This window comes from Electrona antarctica (assembly GCF_951216825.1).
Source record: "Electrona antarctica genome assembly, chromosome: 13".
Classification (NCBI taxonomy): domain Eukaryota; kingdom Metazoa; phylum Chordata; class Actinopteri; order Myctophiformes; family Myctophidae; genus Electrona; species Electrona antarctica.
The window spans coordinates 12,836,265-12,856,081 of record NC_136794.1 but is presented as its reverse complement, the minus strand read 5'-3'; the positions used below and the strand labels follow the sequence as shown (position 1 = coordinate 12,856,081).

Sequence of the window (19,817 nt, the reverse complement as noted above, 5' to 3'; positions counted from 1 at the left end):
CTGGATGTGTTCCATACCCATACCCCAAATTTACAGATCAATTTGATTGATTGATTGAAATATTTATTAACAGTTTGCAGAATTACAGTACATTTCAAGCACAAACTCAATACAAAGACTGTGAGTGGACGACCCAATTAAGCATTACACTTGTTTACAAGAGGGTCCACCATGTTCAATTCATCAAAACATTTAGAGACGTACAGAAGAGAGTGAGTCAAAAACTGAGGCTACTATTAAACAACGTAGATCTGCTATTTTCAAAAGACTATTGGAAAATATGGATACACACACACACACACACACACACACACACACACACACACACACACACACACACACACACACACACACACACACACACACACACACACACACACACACACACACACACACACACACACCATTCACTGACTTTAAAGGAACAACAGCCCAAAGTCGCTTATAATAAGCAGACATGGCAACACTGGAAAGTGCTGCTCCGATTGGGGCGCTCGATCGGGGGAAGAGAGATGGCGTGCTTGTTGGAGGCCCCTCTCCGCATCAGTGTGCTGTCTGTGAGTCCCACACTCATCCTTCACTACAGATCTGTATACTTTCCATTGCATTCACCCTGACACTGCATGCACCATGTAGTTTGACGGGTCGTACGGAGCTAGCAGACGGACGAGTCAATATGGAAGGGGTCTAAGTTGTCCTGCTAGCCCGCGAGCTAAAGGGCTTTGCAACATGCACAGCAAGGGCGGTCCACCTACGTAGATGACGGCGAACACTTTTGCGTCACGCCGTGTCCCCGACGGGCGGGGATCGAACGGGAATCTCATTCGAAAGATGTGTGCGATCGCCGCCGCGATCCACCCGTCGGCGTACCGTGTGACTTAAACCAAACGCATTCTGGAGCTGTCAGTGTCACCCGGAATGAGTTAGCCGAGCTAGCCACATTGAAAGTACTGTTAAGAAAAATAATGGATTAAACGTGCTGTGTAAGCCCATTGCAGACAACAACGAGCTTCAGATCGGATTCATCCGATCCAATCATGATCCACTAGTTTACCTTTCTCCTAATGTTATATACCTAATAATAGCTTCGCTATGCTAACGTCAGTTGCTCCAGATATGTATCACTATAGCGTTAACTCAGCAAAAGTTATCACTCAGACTAGTGACTCAGCTGTTGATGTTTTTGACCGAGATAACATCCCCAAAGCTACATATCGTTATGATTTTGCTTCTTTTCTCACAAGTGATCACAGTGGCAGCGGTTGGGTTGCCAGATTAATTCATATCTATTAGAGGAAACGCCCCCCACAGTTATTCTTGCTACATGTGTTGTGTTGTGTTCACTGTTTGTGACTGAAAGGACCCTGCGTGTCAGGAGGACGAGATATTCATCGTAGTAGCTGATCGTTGTTTTCTCCATACATGGCCTAACTGGCTTTTCCACCACATTTATTGTTGTTACTGTAGTAGTCATCCCCACTACAATTAGATCACATGGTGGGGCGAGTGAGTTTGTATGTTGTTAATAACTTGTTTACATATTCATGCCTTTGCCTTATTGTATTGGGTAATTTGGGGATATCTTGTTGAAAGCAGGGCACATACTTTAGGCTAGATTGTCTGTGCTTCAGTGACTGGGGAAAGTTCTTGATATGAGGTTGCTGATAAAGTAGTAAAAACAACACAGTTTCAGGTGACACACACCTATACATATATTACACATCTATAATATGTAGCAAATGGTGCATTTATATAGCACCTTTATCCAAGGCGCTTTACATAGATTGTGCATTACATTCACCCGTTCACACACACACATTCATACACCGATTGCGGCGGAAGCCATGCAAGGTACCAACCAGCACATCGGGAGCAATTTGGGGTTCAGTGTCTTGCCCAAGGACACTGTAGACATGTAGACAGGAGGAGCCGGGATTCGAACCGCCGACCCATGGATCATTGGACGACCTGCTCTACCTCTTAAGCCACAGTCGCCCCTCCAAGAGTGCATGTGCATGAGATGAACCTAGCTAGAAAGTGACTGTTATTTTGTCTCCCATGCCCATACAGGAAGTAACTGCCACCAGCCGCCACTATGTTGACAGACTGTTCGACCCCGACCCACAGAAAGTGCTGCAGGGAGTCATGTGAGTTCGGTACCACATCATTTTTGTGCACTGTCAATGTAAAAGTGTCCTTAATTTAGACTGCATCGTACGCCAAAGTATAAATTAGGGGTTGGATATGGGGAAGTATGTTGAAATCTGATTAAAAATGAAACTCATCCATCCTCACATGGCAGAGCGAGGGCTCACAGGTTTAACATTTGAATGCACACAGCTGGTGTGAGCATGTTGATGGAGAGAGCTTGATTTGGAGAAAACACGAGTCACGGCAGTGTTTGTGTGCCTCTGTTTACGTGTCGACAGATTTGCATGTGACTGTCTGTGAGAGAGTGCATTTCACTGTCTCTCCTCCTGTGGGCTGGACTCTGACCATTCATCTTTATTTTTAACCCAGACTAGGCTAGCTCTAGTTACGGCCTGCTCCACTCCACTATCACAGCAGGTACCTGATTTGACTGTGTATGTTTCCACTAGGATCATTCACCTGCTATATTTGATACCATATTGAACACATTCGGGGAAGACATCATAACTTATGGAAATGTAGCAGACAGTCAGAGTTATTCTGTTTGAACTGAAGAGGCTCATGATGTAACCTCAGATAAGGCATGGAACTTTACTGCTTTACTGTTAGTCTGTTTGTCCCAGAATGCTTTGCTCTGCTGAACCACAGGTATTTTATTGTCTCTATAATGCATCAGGTGACCATGCCCAGGGTCTTGCTCTGCAATGGCCTACACTGATTTATTTTATTTTTTTCAAGGAGCTTTGCATAGTTATCACTTGGTATCATCCTGCAACATGTTTTTCTTTGCACACACACACACACACACACACACACACACACACACACACACACACACACTCACACATACACACACGTCCATTCTCATGGACATGGAACACCCTAAAGAAGACATCTAGTATTAAACAAGAATGACTCTCAGTCATAACTGCCAGGTGCAACAAGCTCTTAGCGCCCGTTTTCGTTCGTTGGTTCACTCACTGTGTTTTGTTATGGTTGACCTAGCTCCAGTTAGCTCATAAAATTAGCTTCTGTTGCCACTCGCTCCGCGTTGCGGTGTTCAGAGTATGGGTTTTTCATGACTAAGTCATTAGTAAGGTTGCTAGGAGGCAAATCATGACTAGGTCATCACTGAATGAAGTCGTCTTTACAGTCGTTGAGTCGTTACTGGTTAGTCTTGGTGGGTGCAAATGTAGTCCAGGGTCTTTTCAAGTACCGGTCAAAGCAAGGGAAAAAAATGGCCATATCCATTTTCAGTGCATGAACAACAGCTTTATTATGATAAATATAATCTAGCCTAACCGCTTCATCTTGCACAAACAGATTGAAGCTACATTACAATAGCACATTTTGTGTTTGTGACATGCCGCATTATAGTTTCTCAGCAAAATATTGCATCCGTTTATTAGAATAACTAGCAATGAACAGTACTTACAGAAATAGGCACTTCAGAATAATCCTTCATAACCTTGACTGGCTCAGCTGGCTGGCAAATTGGCAATATCCTAAACCAAATCATAGGGTACTCACAGCAGGTCACATAATATTCAGTGGTGAGTGCCATGCCATCCACATTTGTTGTTAGAGTCAGTTTTGGGACAGTCGATTAAGCTTTCGCAGAGATTTTGTACAATCTAGTCAAAGAGATTTTCAATTCAAGTGTATTGTATCCAGCTTTGTGATTAGCATTGTCATGGTTTCACCTGCACATGACGCAACCTTACCGTGATGCTATATGGACAGCTGTTGTGAAGCCTCTTTAGGCATATCTGTTGGATGCTTCAGATGAGAGAGAGTGTGCGTACTTGAGAAGCAGAGGATTTGAAGTGTGTCTGATTTGCGGTGACGATGATAATAATAATAATATGCAATAACGTGCGTGTGTGTGTGTGTGTGTGTGTGTTTTCACAGTGACATGAAGAATGCCGTCATTGGAAACAATAAACAGAAAGCCAACCTGATTGTCCTGGGAGCTGTGCCCAGGCACGTGTCTCACACACCATCTCCTCATGTCCTCTTGCTCTCCCTCTCTGTCTTCTTCCCTTTCATTTTCTTACAAGCCACCATCACCTCTTCACCCTCAGTCCATTTTATTTGGCAAAATGCATATTGCATATACAGTACATTCAGTGGGAATTTGCCCATGGCTGTGCAGAAGACAAACACAAATAGATCTGTTATTACCACCAATATTTCTCCTGTTTATGTACTGTATGTGAAACCAGCTTTGTATCTGTTGGCTGTTTGATCCAGGTTACTGTACTTGCTACAACAGAGCTCATCCAGCTCAGAGCTTAGAACAGAATGTGCTGTGGTGCTGGGCAGCCTCGCCATGGGCACTGAGAACAACATCAAGTCCCTAGTCGACTGTCACATCATACCTGCCCTGTTGCAAGGTACAAATCACCTTTATTCACTTTGAAAGAGGCAAATCTAAGCCAAACCTGTGCTCATGTACCGGGTCTATAAAGTGTGTGTGTCTGTGCGCCACATCCCAGGTCTCCTGTGTCCAGACCTGATCTTCATCGAAGCCTGCCTCAGATGTCTCAGAACTGTCTTTATAAGTCCAGTCACTCCAGTGCAGCTGCTCTACACTGTACGTGGTTTCACTTCACCCCAACGCTGTGTGTGTGTGTGTGTGTGTGTGTGTGTGTGTGTGTGTGTGTGTGTGTGTGTGTGTGTGTGTGTGTGTGTGTGTGTGTGTGTGTGTGTGTGTGTGTGTGTGTGTGTGTGTGTGTGTGTGTGTGTGTGTGTGTGTGTGTGTGTGTGTGTGTGTGTGTGTGTGTGTGTGTGTGTGTGTGTGTGTGTGTTCCACACACGCACATCCACACACAACGGATGGTACAGCATTTATTTTAGATAAAATGTCCTGATAGTCTTTGTCTGTGCCTTTTTAGGACCCCACTGTGATCCCCCATCTTATGTCTCTACTGAGCCGCTCACAGAGGACACAGGAGTACATCACACAGATATTCTCCCATTGTTGCAAGGTTGGCAGGCACACACACACACACACACATACTCAGTGTGTTCCATTTATTTGCTGGATAAGATCTGTATTAACTGGATACGTGTATTCTTTCCAGACCCCAGAGCACCAGATGGTTCTTTTCAATCATGGCGCCATTCAAAATATCGCACCCCTACTTATATCTCCCTCTTACAAGGTAGGGTGTGTGCGTGTGCGTGTGTATGTACGTGCACAATCACATATAAACACTAAAGTGTTTTTTCCTTCCTTCATGTCTCTTATTCTCTCTCACCACGTCAATGTCTCTCTCTTTCTGTATCTTCTTCCGTGGTTGCTCCAGGTCCGGATGCAGGCGTTAAAGTGTTTCTCAGTCCTGGCGTATGAGAACACCCAGGTCTCAATGACACTGGTGAATGGTGAGGAACCTCCCCTCGTGTCCTCTCTTCAACTCTGTTCTCTTTTGACTCGTCACTTTGACTCTCTAATCTTTGACTCTTCTACTCTTCTTGTGTACTCTTCTCCTCTCCTCTACTCATTCTATTTCATCAATGTCTTTCCAGTGCTGGTGGATGGTGAGCTGCTTTCTCAGGTATTTGTCAAAATGATGCAACGGGACCAGCCCATTGAAATGCAGTTAACAGCCGCTAAATGGTAAGCAACTTTAGTAAATAAAATGTCAATTCGTAAATGTATACCAGGTATAAAAGAGTGGATGAAATCTAAGTATAAGAGTGAAAAACACTACTTATCAAAACAAATATCAAATATAAATATAAGTTTGACAGTGTTCTGCAGTCTTTTGCGCAAATACATCAAATAGCAGCACATATCAAATATGGTCAAAAGGGGTTGTATCCATAACTGGCTGGATAAGAAATATCAGTGGTGGATAGTCATTCACACATTGGCCTCTTTTGTGTGTGTGTGTGTGTGTGTGTGTGTGTGTGTGTGTGTGTGTGTGTGTGTGTGTGTGTGTGTGTGTGTGTGTGTGTGTGTGTGTGTGTGTGTGTGTGTGTGTGTGTGTGTGTGTGTGTGTGTGTGTTTTAATTATTTTTATTTGCTATCCTATTCTGCCAGTCTAACCTACATGTGTCGAGCTGGAGCCATCAGGACAGATGACAGCTGCGTAGTTCTAAAGGTGAGATAGCTATTTATTTACCTTGACCGTCATACTGCAGGGACACTCCCCCATTAGCAAGATAATGGGGGGGAAAAAGTGAACCCATCGATTAGGTCGATTCTACAAATGTCTTCTAAATCCTGACAGTTTTCTGAAAAACCCATGTTTGTCAGTTGTTCTCAGACTATTTCATGTCAAGTGTGCTCATTTTGTTTGAGTGTAGCCTCGGTACCCAGGCTTTTATTTTCGTTCGTATTTGGCTAAAAAATGTAAGCCCGGGGAAACGCACTGGAAAATCTGGCATAGGAAGCCCACTTCCTTGTACTTCGCTAATCAATAGCAGAGGTGCGTCTCTCCAAATTTGGTGATGTCCGTGTTTCTGCTGTTTTCTACCGGGGAGGGGAGGAGGGGTGCGGGTGCTCAGATCGGTGAGCCAATAGGATCCACTGCCTGTTTTTGACCGGCACCCGCCCCTCTAGTCTAGACCAGAAAGCATACAGGTTGGGCCAGGCTAGTTTAAGTGTGAATACATGTGACGGCCCATGACCTCTCCCCAGACCTTGCCGTGCCTGGTGCGGATGTGCAGTAAAGAGCGTCTGCTGGAGGAGCGCGTGGAGGGTGCAGAGACCCTGGCCTACCTGATGGAGCCCGACGTGGAGCTCCAGAGGATCGCCAGCACCACTGATCACCTCGTTGCCATGTTGGCCGACTACTTCAAATACCCCAGCTCAGTGTCGGCCATCACCGACATCAAGAGGGTGTGTGCATTTTGCAGTTTTAACAGTTCATCTCTAGAGACTTATGCCACTGACTGAATCAGACTGGCCCCAGTAACTCTTAAGGTGGCCTTACACTAGCCGATTTTTTTCAATCTGAAATCTGATAGCACCACACACTACAGGATAATCGGAGCGGGGCAGAGCAAATATCAAACATTCTTGATGTTGATCAGGCCGATCCCGATCGCGCTTTGAGCGGTCGGGCACCCCCCGAGCGTCAAAAATGCCCGTGTAAGGCCACCTTAAGTGGCTGGCTGAAAAATAAATTGTTAAATGTTTTTAGGGAAATTGATAAAATCCACAATCACAAGACATTTAAGATGTCCAATACATCAACATCTAGTGCCAGGTGGTAAAAAAAACGGAATTACTGCAGTCCTAACCTCTGAATACCTTTTTTTTCTAGTTAGAAATTATAACCTTAAAGCCATTTTTGTTTATCCATTTTTGTTTAGTTTTCACATTGTAATGGGCTGTAAGTAAAGGGTCTACTGTCTCTCCTGTGTAGTTGGACCATGACCTAAAGCACGCTCATGAGCTGAGACAAGCCGCTTTTAAACTGTACGCCTCATTGGGCTCCAATGATGAGGACATCCGCAAGAAGGTGACTTTTCCACTCAAACATATCTCTGCTGTCGGGGAGAAACCACCTACCTCCAAAATGTTCATTTTTTCAGGTTAATGAAGAAAACCTTATATTTTTTAAAAACAAAGCAATACTGCCTCATCAAAGTTGGAATTGTGACTTCATATAATGTCAATTACTTGCATGAGAGGTGGTAGAGTTTGAGGGTCCAATGGAGTTACTGTAGGTGGTTTTGTCCGAAGCACTTTTTTAATACTTTTCTTTGGTTAAATTATTTTAAAGCCAACACACAGATGTTCATTAGCATTGATTAATGCAAATTAATCAATCCCTACAGATCACAGAGACGGAGAACATGATGGACAGGATAGTCAGCGGCCTATCAGAATCTAGCATCAAAGTCCGCCTAGCAGCTGTGAGGTATGCTTGCTTCTATCATCCATCTGTCCATCTAGTCATGCTCTCACATTCTGATGACTCCTTGGTTTTTGAGTCCCTGTGTTTCTCAGACTGAATTAAAAATGACTGCAGCCTCGTTTGTTTGTTTGTGTCTGTCTGTCTATCCAGGTGTCTCCACAGTCTGTCACGGTCGGTGCAGCAGCTAAGGACCAGTTTCCATGATCACGCAGTGTGGAAACCACTCATGAAGGTCAGTGGCCAGTCAGTGTTGCCAAATCTTGCGTGTGAAATAAATAAGAAAATAAAGAAGCGACTAGGCTACGGCTATTTGAAAATGGTCGATCTACAACCTGACCAATTCCACCATCTTGACACTGTTTAAAAAAAATAATAAACTAATAACATCTTGAAAAAGAATTTATTTGCGAATATGTTTGAAAAACATTTTAACACAAATCTTGTAAGGGGGTCCCTGGCACAAAATATGTTCAGATGGGGACTTATAATAAGCATACAGTACATGGCAATGCTGTATGCTTATTAAGTGGCATGTCTAGGACTCTTATCCCACCACATAGCATGTAGTAAGTGGGATCATGCATTATAAATTAATTAATTAATAATGTATTATCGGGAGTGAGCGTATGGAGGCCGAAAGTGTAGGGGTGGCTCATTAAAACAGCAAGGCTTACCTGTACTTATTTAACCCTAACCCAGCATATACTGTACAACCTCACAATCTATGCTTGTGCCAATTTGAACTTCTCATCCTTGTGGTTGTTTCTAGTTGTTACAGAATGCCCCAGATGAGGTCCTGGTCATGGCCTCCTCTACACTATGCAATCTGCTGCTGGAGTTCTCCCCCAGCAAAGAGGTACACACAACACTAGATTGCAGATAATATGATGAAGTATGATGCATGCAGACTTGTCTTCTAAAGAGTGTGTGTGTGTGTGTGTGTGCGTGTGCGTGTGTGTGTGCGTGTGCGTGTGCGCGTGCAGCCCATCCTTGAGTCAGGGGTGATAGAGTTACTATGCAGCCTAACCCAGAGTGACAGTCCTGCACTGAGGGTCAATGGGATCTGGGCACTGATGGTGAGAAAATGTTATTTAATACTCCTGTTCTTTATCACACCGTCCTTCTCACACACTTGATCTGTATATCATTGCATCTGCCTAGTACACTGACTATGGCCAGAGTGTTTAGTTTGTATATCTGTGTGTGTGTGGTTGTTGTAGAACATGGCGTTCCAGGCAGATCAGAAGGTGAAGGTGGAGATTGTGCGCTCGTTGGGAACGGAGCAGTTATTCCGACTGCTTTCAGACCCCGACACCAACGTGCTGATGAAGACCCTGGGCTTGTTACGCAACCTCCTGTCAACACGCCCGGTGAGAGAGAGACACACACACACACACACACAATATTTTCATATTGAAAATATGGGGAGATGTTACAGACTAAAATAAAATGTGGTGTAAACCGTAGGCCAAGATGTCTCAAAAGTAGACCAATCACCGGCAGATCAATGTGCATGCGCTGTATTATGTCACGTATCGCCCAGGAAAAGCCTGAAATGTCATGTTATTTCACCACTCCTGCGTCCTCCTGGCTCCACAGACGCAAACGCTGAGACATGTTGCCCTTTCTCCCCCTTCTTCTCCCACACACTAACTATCCTTGTCTGCCACATCTTCCTTGGTGTTCTCAGCACATTGACCAGATCATGAGTTCTCATGGGAAGCAGATCATGCAGGCGGTCACTCTCATCCTGGAAGGAGAGCACAGCATAGAAGTCAAAGAACAGGTTGGGCTCACACAGATATACTGGAATGAACTGTATATGGGGTAAAATGCTAAGTCAGAAAGACCCACTGTTGTTGAGCACATTCTACTGGTAAGTGGCAATTAAATGAAAAATCACACTTGTGTGAAGTGAGGGGTGCCTTTGGGGGCAAGCACAAAGTCCATAGACTTGGCTGCCACAAGTGACTTGGCTGCCACTGAAAGCCAGACGTTGGAGGGGTTATCGCCCCTCAAAAATGTTTCACACTTTTTGTGCATACCCGTGGTCATAATGAGGACGTACAATAGATACCCAACAAATGGATATAATATGCGATTACAACATACAACACTATACACCCTCAGCAGTGCTTTCCTGCTTGCATAGTGCAAGACAAAGGAAAATACAAGAGAACACACAGAAGCATGTCTAATAGTATGCTATCGCAAGGAAGAGAGAGGAGAGAGCTAGCCATTAGCGACTGGTAGAACTTCTGCAACATTTCTGTGCTGTCGGAACCAAGCAACAATACAAGGGAACTAACTAACTGTCTCTCTTGTACCTCAGACTCTGTGCATCCTGGCCAACGTCGCAGACGGCAACACAGCCAAGGATCTCATCATGACCAATGACGACATTCTCCAGAAAATCAAATACTACATGGTACTTGAACTCATCTGGTCACAAATCTTCTCTAAATGTCTTTGTGATGGAATAAGTTATCCAGAAATGTAGGAAAACTATTACTTTGGTGATGCCTCATACATACAGGTCGATGCTTTTATTTGCGGTGAAATATCGACCTTGTTAATAAAATGATTGGTCGCTTTATCGCCACATAATAATCGCGTGTGTGTGTGTGTGTGTAATCATGACACAATGTAAAAGGATCCCTGGCTAATAAGCATTATATGCCTTAATACATTATAATTGCCCCCTGTAACACAACATTTAAATATTTTAGAAAGTATAGTTAGAAAGTTCTTGTAATTAAATTGTTATTAAAAACATTTTAGGAAAACATTTTGGGAAATATTGCACGTTGCTATATTTGGTAACCACTTGAAACCACTAAAGCGATAACTCTGCCTTGCATTGAGCCGAACAACTCCCCTTAGCTGTGTGTTAATGACAATATGCCATGGCCTGTCGTAGGTTATTGCTTATATCCCCATCTCTTTCTCCGTCTCTCTCTCCCACATTCCTCTCAGGGGCATTCGAATGTGAAACTGCAGTTGTCCGCTACATTCTGCATCTCCAACCTGATCTGGAACGAGGAGGATGGTGAGTGTCACGCCGACAGAGGTGAGAGAGGGAGTTAACTACATGAACCATCTGGTGAAAATGGCACATCTACTGTGTAGCTTATCAGCTATATTTATTGTAGATGGGGGGGGGGGGGGGGGGGGGGGGCAGTGTAGTCCACTAGGGGCCTCTGATGACCCTACAACTTAAGTAAATATGGTTTATGTAAAGGAGAACTTTACCCTGTTTCAACCTTATCGTCCTATATCATGCTCATTATAAGATGCCACAATTTGAGTTCACTCTGTGTCTAATCGGTGGGCTATGGATAGTTCAGAAACCTGCCATGATAACATCGATGGAGGATTCCAAGCTAATAGAAACTACAGCCTAACCCTTTTCGTTTGTGTGTGTGTGTGTGTGTGTGTGTGCGCAGGCTCTCAGGAGCGGCAGGATAAACTGAGGGAGCTGGGGTTTGTAGATATCCTGCACAAACTGACCCAATCCTCTGACCCCAATCTCACTGACAGGTGGGCCATCTGTGTTTCACCATGCACAGTTGCACACACTAACCCGTCGCTGTCGGGTGGAAATTGGAAACCCTGTATGTCCAAAACTGTTACTTTTTCAGAACGTTGGAAAAACAACCCAGTTGTCCGTGCTTGTTGATACTATTCATTGGTTCAATAGTATAAAACCCAGTCAGACCTAGCCTAAAACATTTTTTTTGAGGTTTCTGCCTGACAGCAACAATAATTAAGGTACTACACTAATTCAGACACACACACAGAACATTACACATGTGTAAGTTAAGCCCCCCCTAGGGTTTCTTACCTCGCCAGCAGTCCGGCACAGTACAGAAGATACACTTAAGTACAGAAGCAAAATGTTTATTACATGCTAATAAAACTGCTGAGGAGTTCATACTAACTCTTTTTTTTTTTATAACCCTAAGGGCGAAGACCGCAATGCAGCAGTACCTGGCGTGACCACACGGGGGGGTGGATTCCCCTTGTTGCCAGCCTAACTAACAATCATCGAGGGGAAGACCTGCAGACTTCTTTTTTTTTCCCTCAAGTTTTTTTTAACCCCAAGATTTTGATTTGATGCACAGAGACACGTATTATTATTATTATTTTAATAAGGTCTCCCCCTCACCAAGACCCCTCCTCCCTGCACCAACTGCTTCCCCAACCCCGGGCCTTCCCTGTCCCTCTCCAAAACTCAGCAAGGGGACTTGAGGTGGTCGATGGTTACTGCTGTTGGGCAACTAACGGTTATATGGGGTGGTCTCTGTGGTTTCAGCCCCCCCCCCCCCCCACACACACACACACACACCTTTTTCTTTTCAATACACAAATGAGGTGATGATATTTTTTTTCTCTCTGAGGCTTGTGAAGACCCCCCCCTCTTTGGAGTACAGCAGTCTAATGAGCACCATCATGTGGCCAGGAGGCCTCGGTGCTTTTGGACTCCCAGCAGTGTGGACTGTGGAGGCTCTGTCTCAGAACCGGACTTTGGTTCGAACCCGAGGGCAGGGCTGTGGGAGAGCGACGCTTCCTGGTTTTATTTTTGCTAATTAATTATTGAGTAACAATATGTACAAATATTCTTAATATTATTGTTATTTTAGGACACGAGAAAGGACATGTTTGGAGAGAAGAAAAAAAAACCTGACAGACTGCTTATTTTGAAGTTCTTTTTTTTGTGTTGGTGTTTTTTTCTTTTCTTTTTTTGTGAATACATACCTCGTAAATATATATAAATATAAACATAAATATATTTTTTGGATTTTTATTTTCCTCCGCTCCCCTTTGATTTTGTTTCCCCAATATGTCTGATGCGTAACCTCTGGTAGCAGAGTAACTCCACCGCAGTGTGACACAACTACACCCTGGACTTGAACAAGGTTTACTGAGACGAATGAGGATATATACATTTTCTCTGTGTGCCCTCACACACTCACACACACACACACACCACTGCTTCTGTGTGCTCTTAACTTTTCTCTGGTTTGAAAGGAATGGAATGTTGGCGGTATTGTGGTGTAGTAGGTGTACTGTTGACATATCCCCTCTATAATCCCAATGGGAAATGCAGTTCTATTGCAGACAGATGCGCCACTACCCTGGCCTTTTCAAAATTAGCAGGCTTTGTGTACAAGTCTACAGAGGAGCGTGCATATCTCAACACCTCTGCATACTTTGAGATTTAATCTCCCTGCTGCGCGCTCTGCATCCTGTCTCATCCACTTTAAATATCAAGACACGAGAGAGAGGTCTGCAGGAGGTCCATGTTTTCTGTCGGCTTTAATCTCTCTGTTGTGTTTTGGGACGGCGGGCGTCAGGAATGAAAGCAAGAAATAATTGGGCCTGGCCCCCCGGGGGGACAAAGCATTAACTGTCCACAATACAATACTACATTGTTGTTTTCTCCCCTTCTGCTGTATGAGTTTCTCTGCCTCTCGGAAGCCTTTCTAGACTGTTGCCCCCTGACATTTCAAACCTTTTGTTGAAGCTCTGATAGGACGAATGTTACCAATGAAATATATGCAGACTTGAAAGAAGGACCCTCGTTTGTGTTGTGCGTCTTATTTCTCAGAATGTTGTTTTATGGTTATGGTTACTACTCAAGACAATCAAACAAACACCCATATATAAGCAGCATGTCACTATGACTAGTCTCAGACAGAAGATTTAGATGTGAAAATGTTCAAAAGATTGGATTCAAACCAGGGTTAAAACATTATGCCACTGATTTACTATGACATTTAATAACTAGAAAATAGTTGCTGAAGAAACAGTGAGGTCTTGAGTAGCGATCCGTACTCTATGATGTCTTGGGGTCAATACATCATCGAGTACGGATCGCTACTCACGTGATGTCCCTCTGTCTTCCGATTCCGATTTGTTGACCAACATGCTTGTCACAGCCCAGCAGGATAACGGGCCCGGGATTAAAGATGTACGATGACATCACAGCCCAACAAGAAAACGCAAACATATAAAGGACTTTAGTTAGTTACTGCGTTTCATTGGCACGATGGTGCTTTGTATATCATCTTTATAGCGCTAGCACAGAGATTCACACGTGCAATGTTCTAATCCAGGTTGTGTTATTAGCACATGTACAGTAGTTTCGCTCAAACACTTTTTTGGTTGTGGTTGTGGAATGTGTCTGTGCGAGACTGTGCACTTCGGGTCCGTGACGCAGCGATGAGTCCGCGCGGCCGTGTGTGTTCGCTGGGGGTCCGCGACCCTCTGAAGCAGCACAGGAGTCACATAAATCTTATAAAACAACACTTTATTGTACAGTATTTATTCCTGGTAAAGTTTCTGTAACAGTAGTTAAAATACATCTGAAGCACAATAACCTCCAGGAGGTCAGCAGCCTGTTTAATGCCACCTCCCCGTCATCTGTCAATAGATCATAAGCAGGCACATTCCTCATGCAAATAGCTTGTGACATGCATTTGATTTAAAACCCCATAACCACTTAAATCCTATATACTTGGTTGTATGTGTATGTCAAATAGAGAGAATATTTTAACATATCTTTGCGGCACGTTGTGAGCTTGTAGATCGGCTGTTTTCACTGAATGTTCACCTACACAGTGTGTCACTGAAAGGTTGCCTATTTTGCCCGAATGTGCACCTATTATGACATGTTAATGGAGCCCTTTTCACCCAGTCCAATAGGAACCCTAATAGAATCAGACCTCCTGGTGTTCTCTCAGTGGGAAGTCTGCTTTACAAATGAATATATTTTGGACTGTTAACAGTCTAAACCCACCCACCCGCCCACCTCCCCTCCACCCGCTACAGAAAATAGAAACCAGAAATCTGCCTGCGCTATATTACAAAGAAGGCATGGTTGGCCTATCCTGCACACAGTAGAACGTCGCTGACAGGATAAATGCTATAGCTCAGGTGGTGGTCAAATCATCGTGTATAGGGATGCTGCTTCCTGTGGGTGCCGGTGTTGTATCATTTTTCCACTCCCGTCAGAATCTAAGTGTGTGTGTGTGTGTGTGTGTGTGTTGGTGCTACATACTCTAGGAGTGTAAAAGGCTACACGCGTTGAGTACCATTTAGAGCTAGCGTCGTAACAAAAGGGGAGGGGGGGGCACATCATCCTTAACCCACTCCCCCCGCAGTTGACCTGCGCTGGACACCCTGATAAGGTAAGATTTCCTATTAAACACTTCCCTCGTTCATCAACAAAAAAATAAATATATAAATGAATGTAATTTTAAATGAAGTGCAGTGCAGTGTTAACGGTGAATGGTGATGCATGATCATATGCTTTATGCTATGCCAGTCAGCCAATAATTAAAGATCCCCTCGGGAAGTCTTATGTCATCATTATATGGAGAAGGCACGGATGGTTGAATGGCTAAAGCTCGGGAGGTGCTGTGGGAATTATCTCAAGCCTGATCTACACTTAGTTATGTGCCAGCGTCGCATACTGAAAACGGCTGATCATCAGCAAACCTAACCTAAACCTTTTAGCTCGTGACCCAAGAGAAATTTGAGCTTGTGGAGCTTGCAGATCAGCTATTTTCCAATTATGTTTTGAATAATTAAACATGTTTTCTAATTTATGGAATTTCTTTGATTTGTTTGTTGATTTCTTCATGAAATTACTGGAAAAAAAGAAATCATTGAATATGTCTAATTCATGACAAAATCTGTGATCCGCCAAAGGGTCCTGACCAGGGATCTATTCTACAGTACGTATACAGTACGTAGAGATCAGCTGTTCCCAGTCTGTGGCACTTGCACACAACAAAGCATAACTCAGGCTTTACCTGTATAACGTTGGCTGGTAATAAACAGTCACAGATAGTGATATGCAGTATATTTGAGATGACTGTGGTTTACGTGACGTGGCCTAAACTTCTTTACCTTGATTGCCTTTGATCTGGCCTTGGGCTTTGGCACGTGCTCTCTCTCCACCCCTAAAGCAGAACCTCTGCCGTCATGTCCATTATGGCTTTCCATGCATTCACACATATTCGTTCACACATGTCTGGTCCTTCACTCACTTGTGCATCGATTCGCTCAGCTTGTGTACCTCAAAGGATGTTCTTGGAGAGTTATACAGGGGTAAAGGAAAATATGGCATACTCTGTCAAAACATCGGAACAAGCTCACATATTTACAAAGGATGTATCTGCAGGTGTGTGTGTGTGTGTGTGTGTGTGTGTGTGTGTGTGTGTGTGTGTGTGTGTCTGCGTGGGTGCGTGCGTGCGTGCGTGCGTGCGTGCGTGCAACAGGAAAATGTAAATGTGGGGTTTCCATTCCAAGAGATGAGATGACGCTTGAAACAGGTGGAGACTGAATGAGTTTACATTCCCAGTACCAGCAGAGGGACTTGGATGATCTGATAAACGCATGCTTCATGTGCTGAGCTCGAGACATAGTGTAGTGTAGTGTAGTGTAGTGTAGTGTAGTGTAGTGTAGTGTAGTGTAGAGACCCAACACATAGGAGTCAACGATCAGGCTGCTGAAACATCTGGATGTATCCATGTGGGTTTAACAACAAAACCCATGTTCTGTTCTGTTGAGTTTAGTTTGTTTGGAGCCCCCCCGGCCCCAAAAAACGGGCTCACAGGTTCTGGCGCTCTCATGGGAAATATCTTAGATCAGACCTTTGAAACATTGTGCTACAGGGTCCCCAGTGGCTTTAAGTACCTCTGGATGCGACTCAAGCGTTGAAACGTCACAAGACGGAGTGGCAGTAGTAGTTCTGCAGTAGACCTGATGAGAGCAGGAGTGTGACTTTGACACGTGGTTTTGAACCTCTGAATGTATGGCTGTGTCTCTCTTTAAGAACTGTCTGTCGCTTCCAGCGCAAACTGGCACTGTCTCTGTTTGCCATCCTTTCCTTCTATCCATCTGTTCTTTCAGCCATTGGGATTCCATTGTTATTGGTTTCCTCCCCTCAGGCTTGTTTTCTCTCACTCTCTCACTTATGCTGCATCTCTCTCTCTCTCTCTCTCTCTCTCTCTCTCTCTCTCTCTCTCTCTCTCTCTCTCTCTCTCTCTCTCTCTCTCTCTCTCTCTCTCTCTCTCTCTCTCTCTCTCTCTCTCTTTCATAGCGCTGGTTCTTCCTCATCGATGAAGCTGATGTCCTCTGCAGAGGACTTCTCCTCTGACCTCCTCCTCCCCCACTGCTTCATCTCCAGCTCCTGGGGGCGAGCTCCGAGTCTAGCCCCCCCTCCCACTCCTCCTCCCTGGTGCAGCTGCGAGCGAGACCAGGGAGGAGGAGTCGGGGCACCTCCCCCGCCCCCTCCTCCTCGCCTCCCGCCCGTGGAGTCCAGGGAGAGGGCGGGGGAGGCGGGAGGAGGATCGCGAGGCAGGGCAGGAGGAGGGGAGGCTCCTACGCTGCGCTCCGCTGGTGAGGTGGTGAGCGACGGGGGAGCCGAGCAGTGGGTCGAGGCCAGGTGGGGAGGAGGAGGAGGGGGCAGGGGGTCTTGGGAGGGGGGCGAGGGAAGGAGACCTCCAGGCGGGGGGTGATGGAGAGACGAGGAGGAGGAGGAGGAGGACGAGGAGAGGGACATGGTGAAGGAGATGGGAGAGGGCGACGGGGCGTGACAGGCCTGGGGAGGAGGCCGGTCCTGCAGGAGAATTGGGGAGAACATCCCGTTGCTTCGGAGGTCTGGGTGGAGCTCTCGGTCTCCTCCCCCCCGCGGCTCCTCGCCGCTCTCCCCCGGGCAGGCAGCGGGACAGGAGGGAGGCCTGCACGATGACGGAGGCGTGGCGGTGGGGAGGAGGAGGCATCCGGGCAGGTCGGCGCCCCCCGCGTCTCCGCTGTCCAACAGGGAGCAGCACGACGTGTCAGTTCTCTGGACGGAGCAGGGGAGCGGCGGGACTCCGAGGGCCGGTTGGCTGCCGCTGCCGCCGACGGGAGGCGGGGTCCACGTCGGCGTCAGGGCCGTCAGCATTGGCTGCGGTGGCGTCAGGAGGAGGGGCTTGAGCAGGCGTGTCATTATCTGCAGCTCCTGACTGAGCTGAGAGACTTGCTTGGAGAGACTGGTCATCTTTACAGCGAGGAAAGACATGGAACAATGTACTTTAGAACAACATGGAATGACTCTGGGCGACCCCTAATAGAAATAGTGGATGTACATACTGTCTGTATCCGCCTGCTGGCGTTTCTTCCTTCCCGTAATGTCTACATAATATATGCATATGTACATGAACAAGAACAGAATAATTATACCTATAGATATACATATAGAGTCAACACTCACTTCATCAGTCAGTTTAGATACACTCTGCTTAATCTCTGACTGCTCCCGGACCCCTGCAAACACACGCGCGCGCGCGCACACACAGTGCACACACACACACACACACACACACACACACACACACACACACACACACACACACACACACACACACACACACACACACACACACACACACACACACACACACACACACACACACACACACACGCAATTGAATTAAATAAATAACAATCTGCACAAAACACTTTAGAGACAGAGAATGTGTGTTTGATCAGATGATCTTGGGAACATATAGAAAATGTCTTATCACACCAAGCCACAACCCTCGATTCCATCAGAGAGCCTTTCCATATCTCTTCCACTATGTAATATTTGTTATTTGACAAAGATTTAAGCCCCTTGGCTCACAATGTTGTTTCAGGCTGGTGTGTGTGTGTGTGTGTGTGCGTGTGTGCGTGCGTGCGTGTGTGTGTGCGTGTGTGCGTGCATCTGTTACCAGGGTACGGAGAGGGCGGTGCAGGAGATATGCTGGGACTGAACTCAAACTTCTGAGAAGAGAGGGAGTTGCAATCTGTTTCAATTCCATCCACAAATCTACACAGAGAAGCAGAGGAAACAGAAGGGAGAGAAAGTGAAAACAGGAAGAGAATACTAATTCCTGGGTTACTGTACGCAAATTGGTCTGTGGTATGATATCGAATGCCTTGATTTTATGCGATATGTTCTTCTCTATGTTCTTCTCTGTTGTTCAAGCACACAATGCAAATAATATTATATTATTGACATGCATTCGACACCCTGGGGCCATCCCACAGTGTCTCCAACTTGTTGCCATAGTAACCAGACATCTCAGTTCAAGTGTTAATTGTAGTCTCTGGAGCTTATGTGCATGTACTGTATACGTGTATATGTAGATGTACTGTATTTGTACTTGTGTAGGTGTACTGCATGCGCATGTACTGTGTATACGTGTATGACTGGGTACCTATACAACAATAGCTCTGTACTGCTAGCTGAATCATATTAGTCTCAAAAGATAAATGGATGTTTTATGGTTAAACAAAGTAACATATTAGGAAAAGATTCAGGTCGAGGTTAGGATTAGGATTGATTAGGCATGTAGAGGTTACATTTACGGGGAGTTGCAGTTATGACCGATTAGTTGTGGGTGGGTGTCGTGCACAGAAAATAGCGTGTGTACAAGCTCAATGCGTCGCAGGAAAAGCTTTGTGAGCTTGTGTGTGTGTGTGTGTGTGTGTGTGTGTGTGGTACCTTGGGCTGAGCTCTGGAGGCACACAGCTGAAACTGACCACGGGTATCTGCAGGGTGGCGGGCCGGGCGGTGTCAGTGGGGGCGCGGAAGGGCCGGGGGGCCAGCAGAGGGGAGCGCAGCGGGGAGTTGAGCCCCCTGCTGAGACGCAGGGGGGAGCGAGGAGAGTGGGACAGCACCGAACCGTGTGCCTCGTCGCCCCCTTCCTCGTCCTCCTTTATGGAGGGCAGCTTCTTCACCAGACCGCCGTTACT

General features: G+C 45.5%; 2 protein-coding genes across 3 annotated transcripts in view; one reads left to right on the top strand and one right to left on the bottom strand.

The window, feature by feature from the left end:
- The first annotated feature begins 473 nt into the window (after positions 1–473).
- Positions 474–13,603, top strand: armc8 (armadillo repeat containing 8). Of its 2 annotated transcripts, none has more exons than XM_079518296.1 (22): positions 474–557; positions 2,071–2,147; positions 4,063–4,134; positions 4,405–4,547; positions 4,650–4,747; positions 5,049–5,141; positions 5,238–5,318; positions 5,463–5,538; positions 5,683–5,773; positions 6,200–6,260; positions 6,800–7,000; positions 7,530–7,625; positions 7,945–8,027; positions 8,175–8,256; positions 8,794–8,880; positions 9,008–9,100; positions 9,245–9,394; positions 9,715–9,810; positions 10,357–10,452; positions 11,001–11,073; positions 11,471–11,564; positions 11,990–13,603. In XM_079518296.1, the coding sequence occupies exons 1-22, from the start codon at positions 513–515 to the stop codon at positions 12,021–12,023; spliced, it is 2,022 nt and encodes a 673-aa protein (XP_079374422.1). In that variant the 5' UTR covers positions 474–512; the 3' UTR covers positions 12,024–13,603. The 2 variants fall into 2 exon arrangements, with proteins under 2 accessions (XP_079374422.1, XP_079374421.1); XM_079518295.1 differs by having other exon boundaries at positions 480–557; positions 11,001–11,094.
- A 3,527-nt stretch (positions 13,604–17,130) lies between these two features.
- Positions 17,131–19,817, bottom strand: part of kcnh3 (potassium voltage-gated channel, subfamily H (eag-related), member 3) — a gene marked incomplete at its 3' end in the record, with an annotated part of 142,523 nt that continues 139,836 nt past the window's right edge. Inside the window, exons 12-15 of the mRNA XM_079517649.1 lie at positions 19,567–19,817; positions 18,791–18,888; positions 18,292–18,344; positions 17,131–18,078 (exon numbers count right to left, since the gene is read on the bottom strand). The exon at positions 19,567–19,817 is cut by the window's right edge and continues 12 nt beyond it. Coding sequence (XP_079373775.1) covers positions 17,131–18,078; positions 18,292–18,344; positions 18,791–18,888; positions 19,567–19,817 — 1,350 coding nt within the window. The remainder of the gene's footprint in view (positions 18,079–18,291; positions 18,345–18,790; positions 18,889–19,566) is intronic.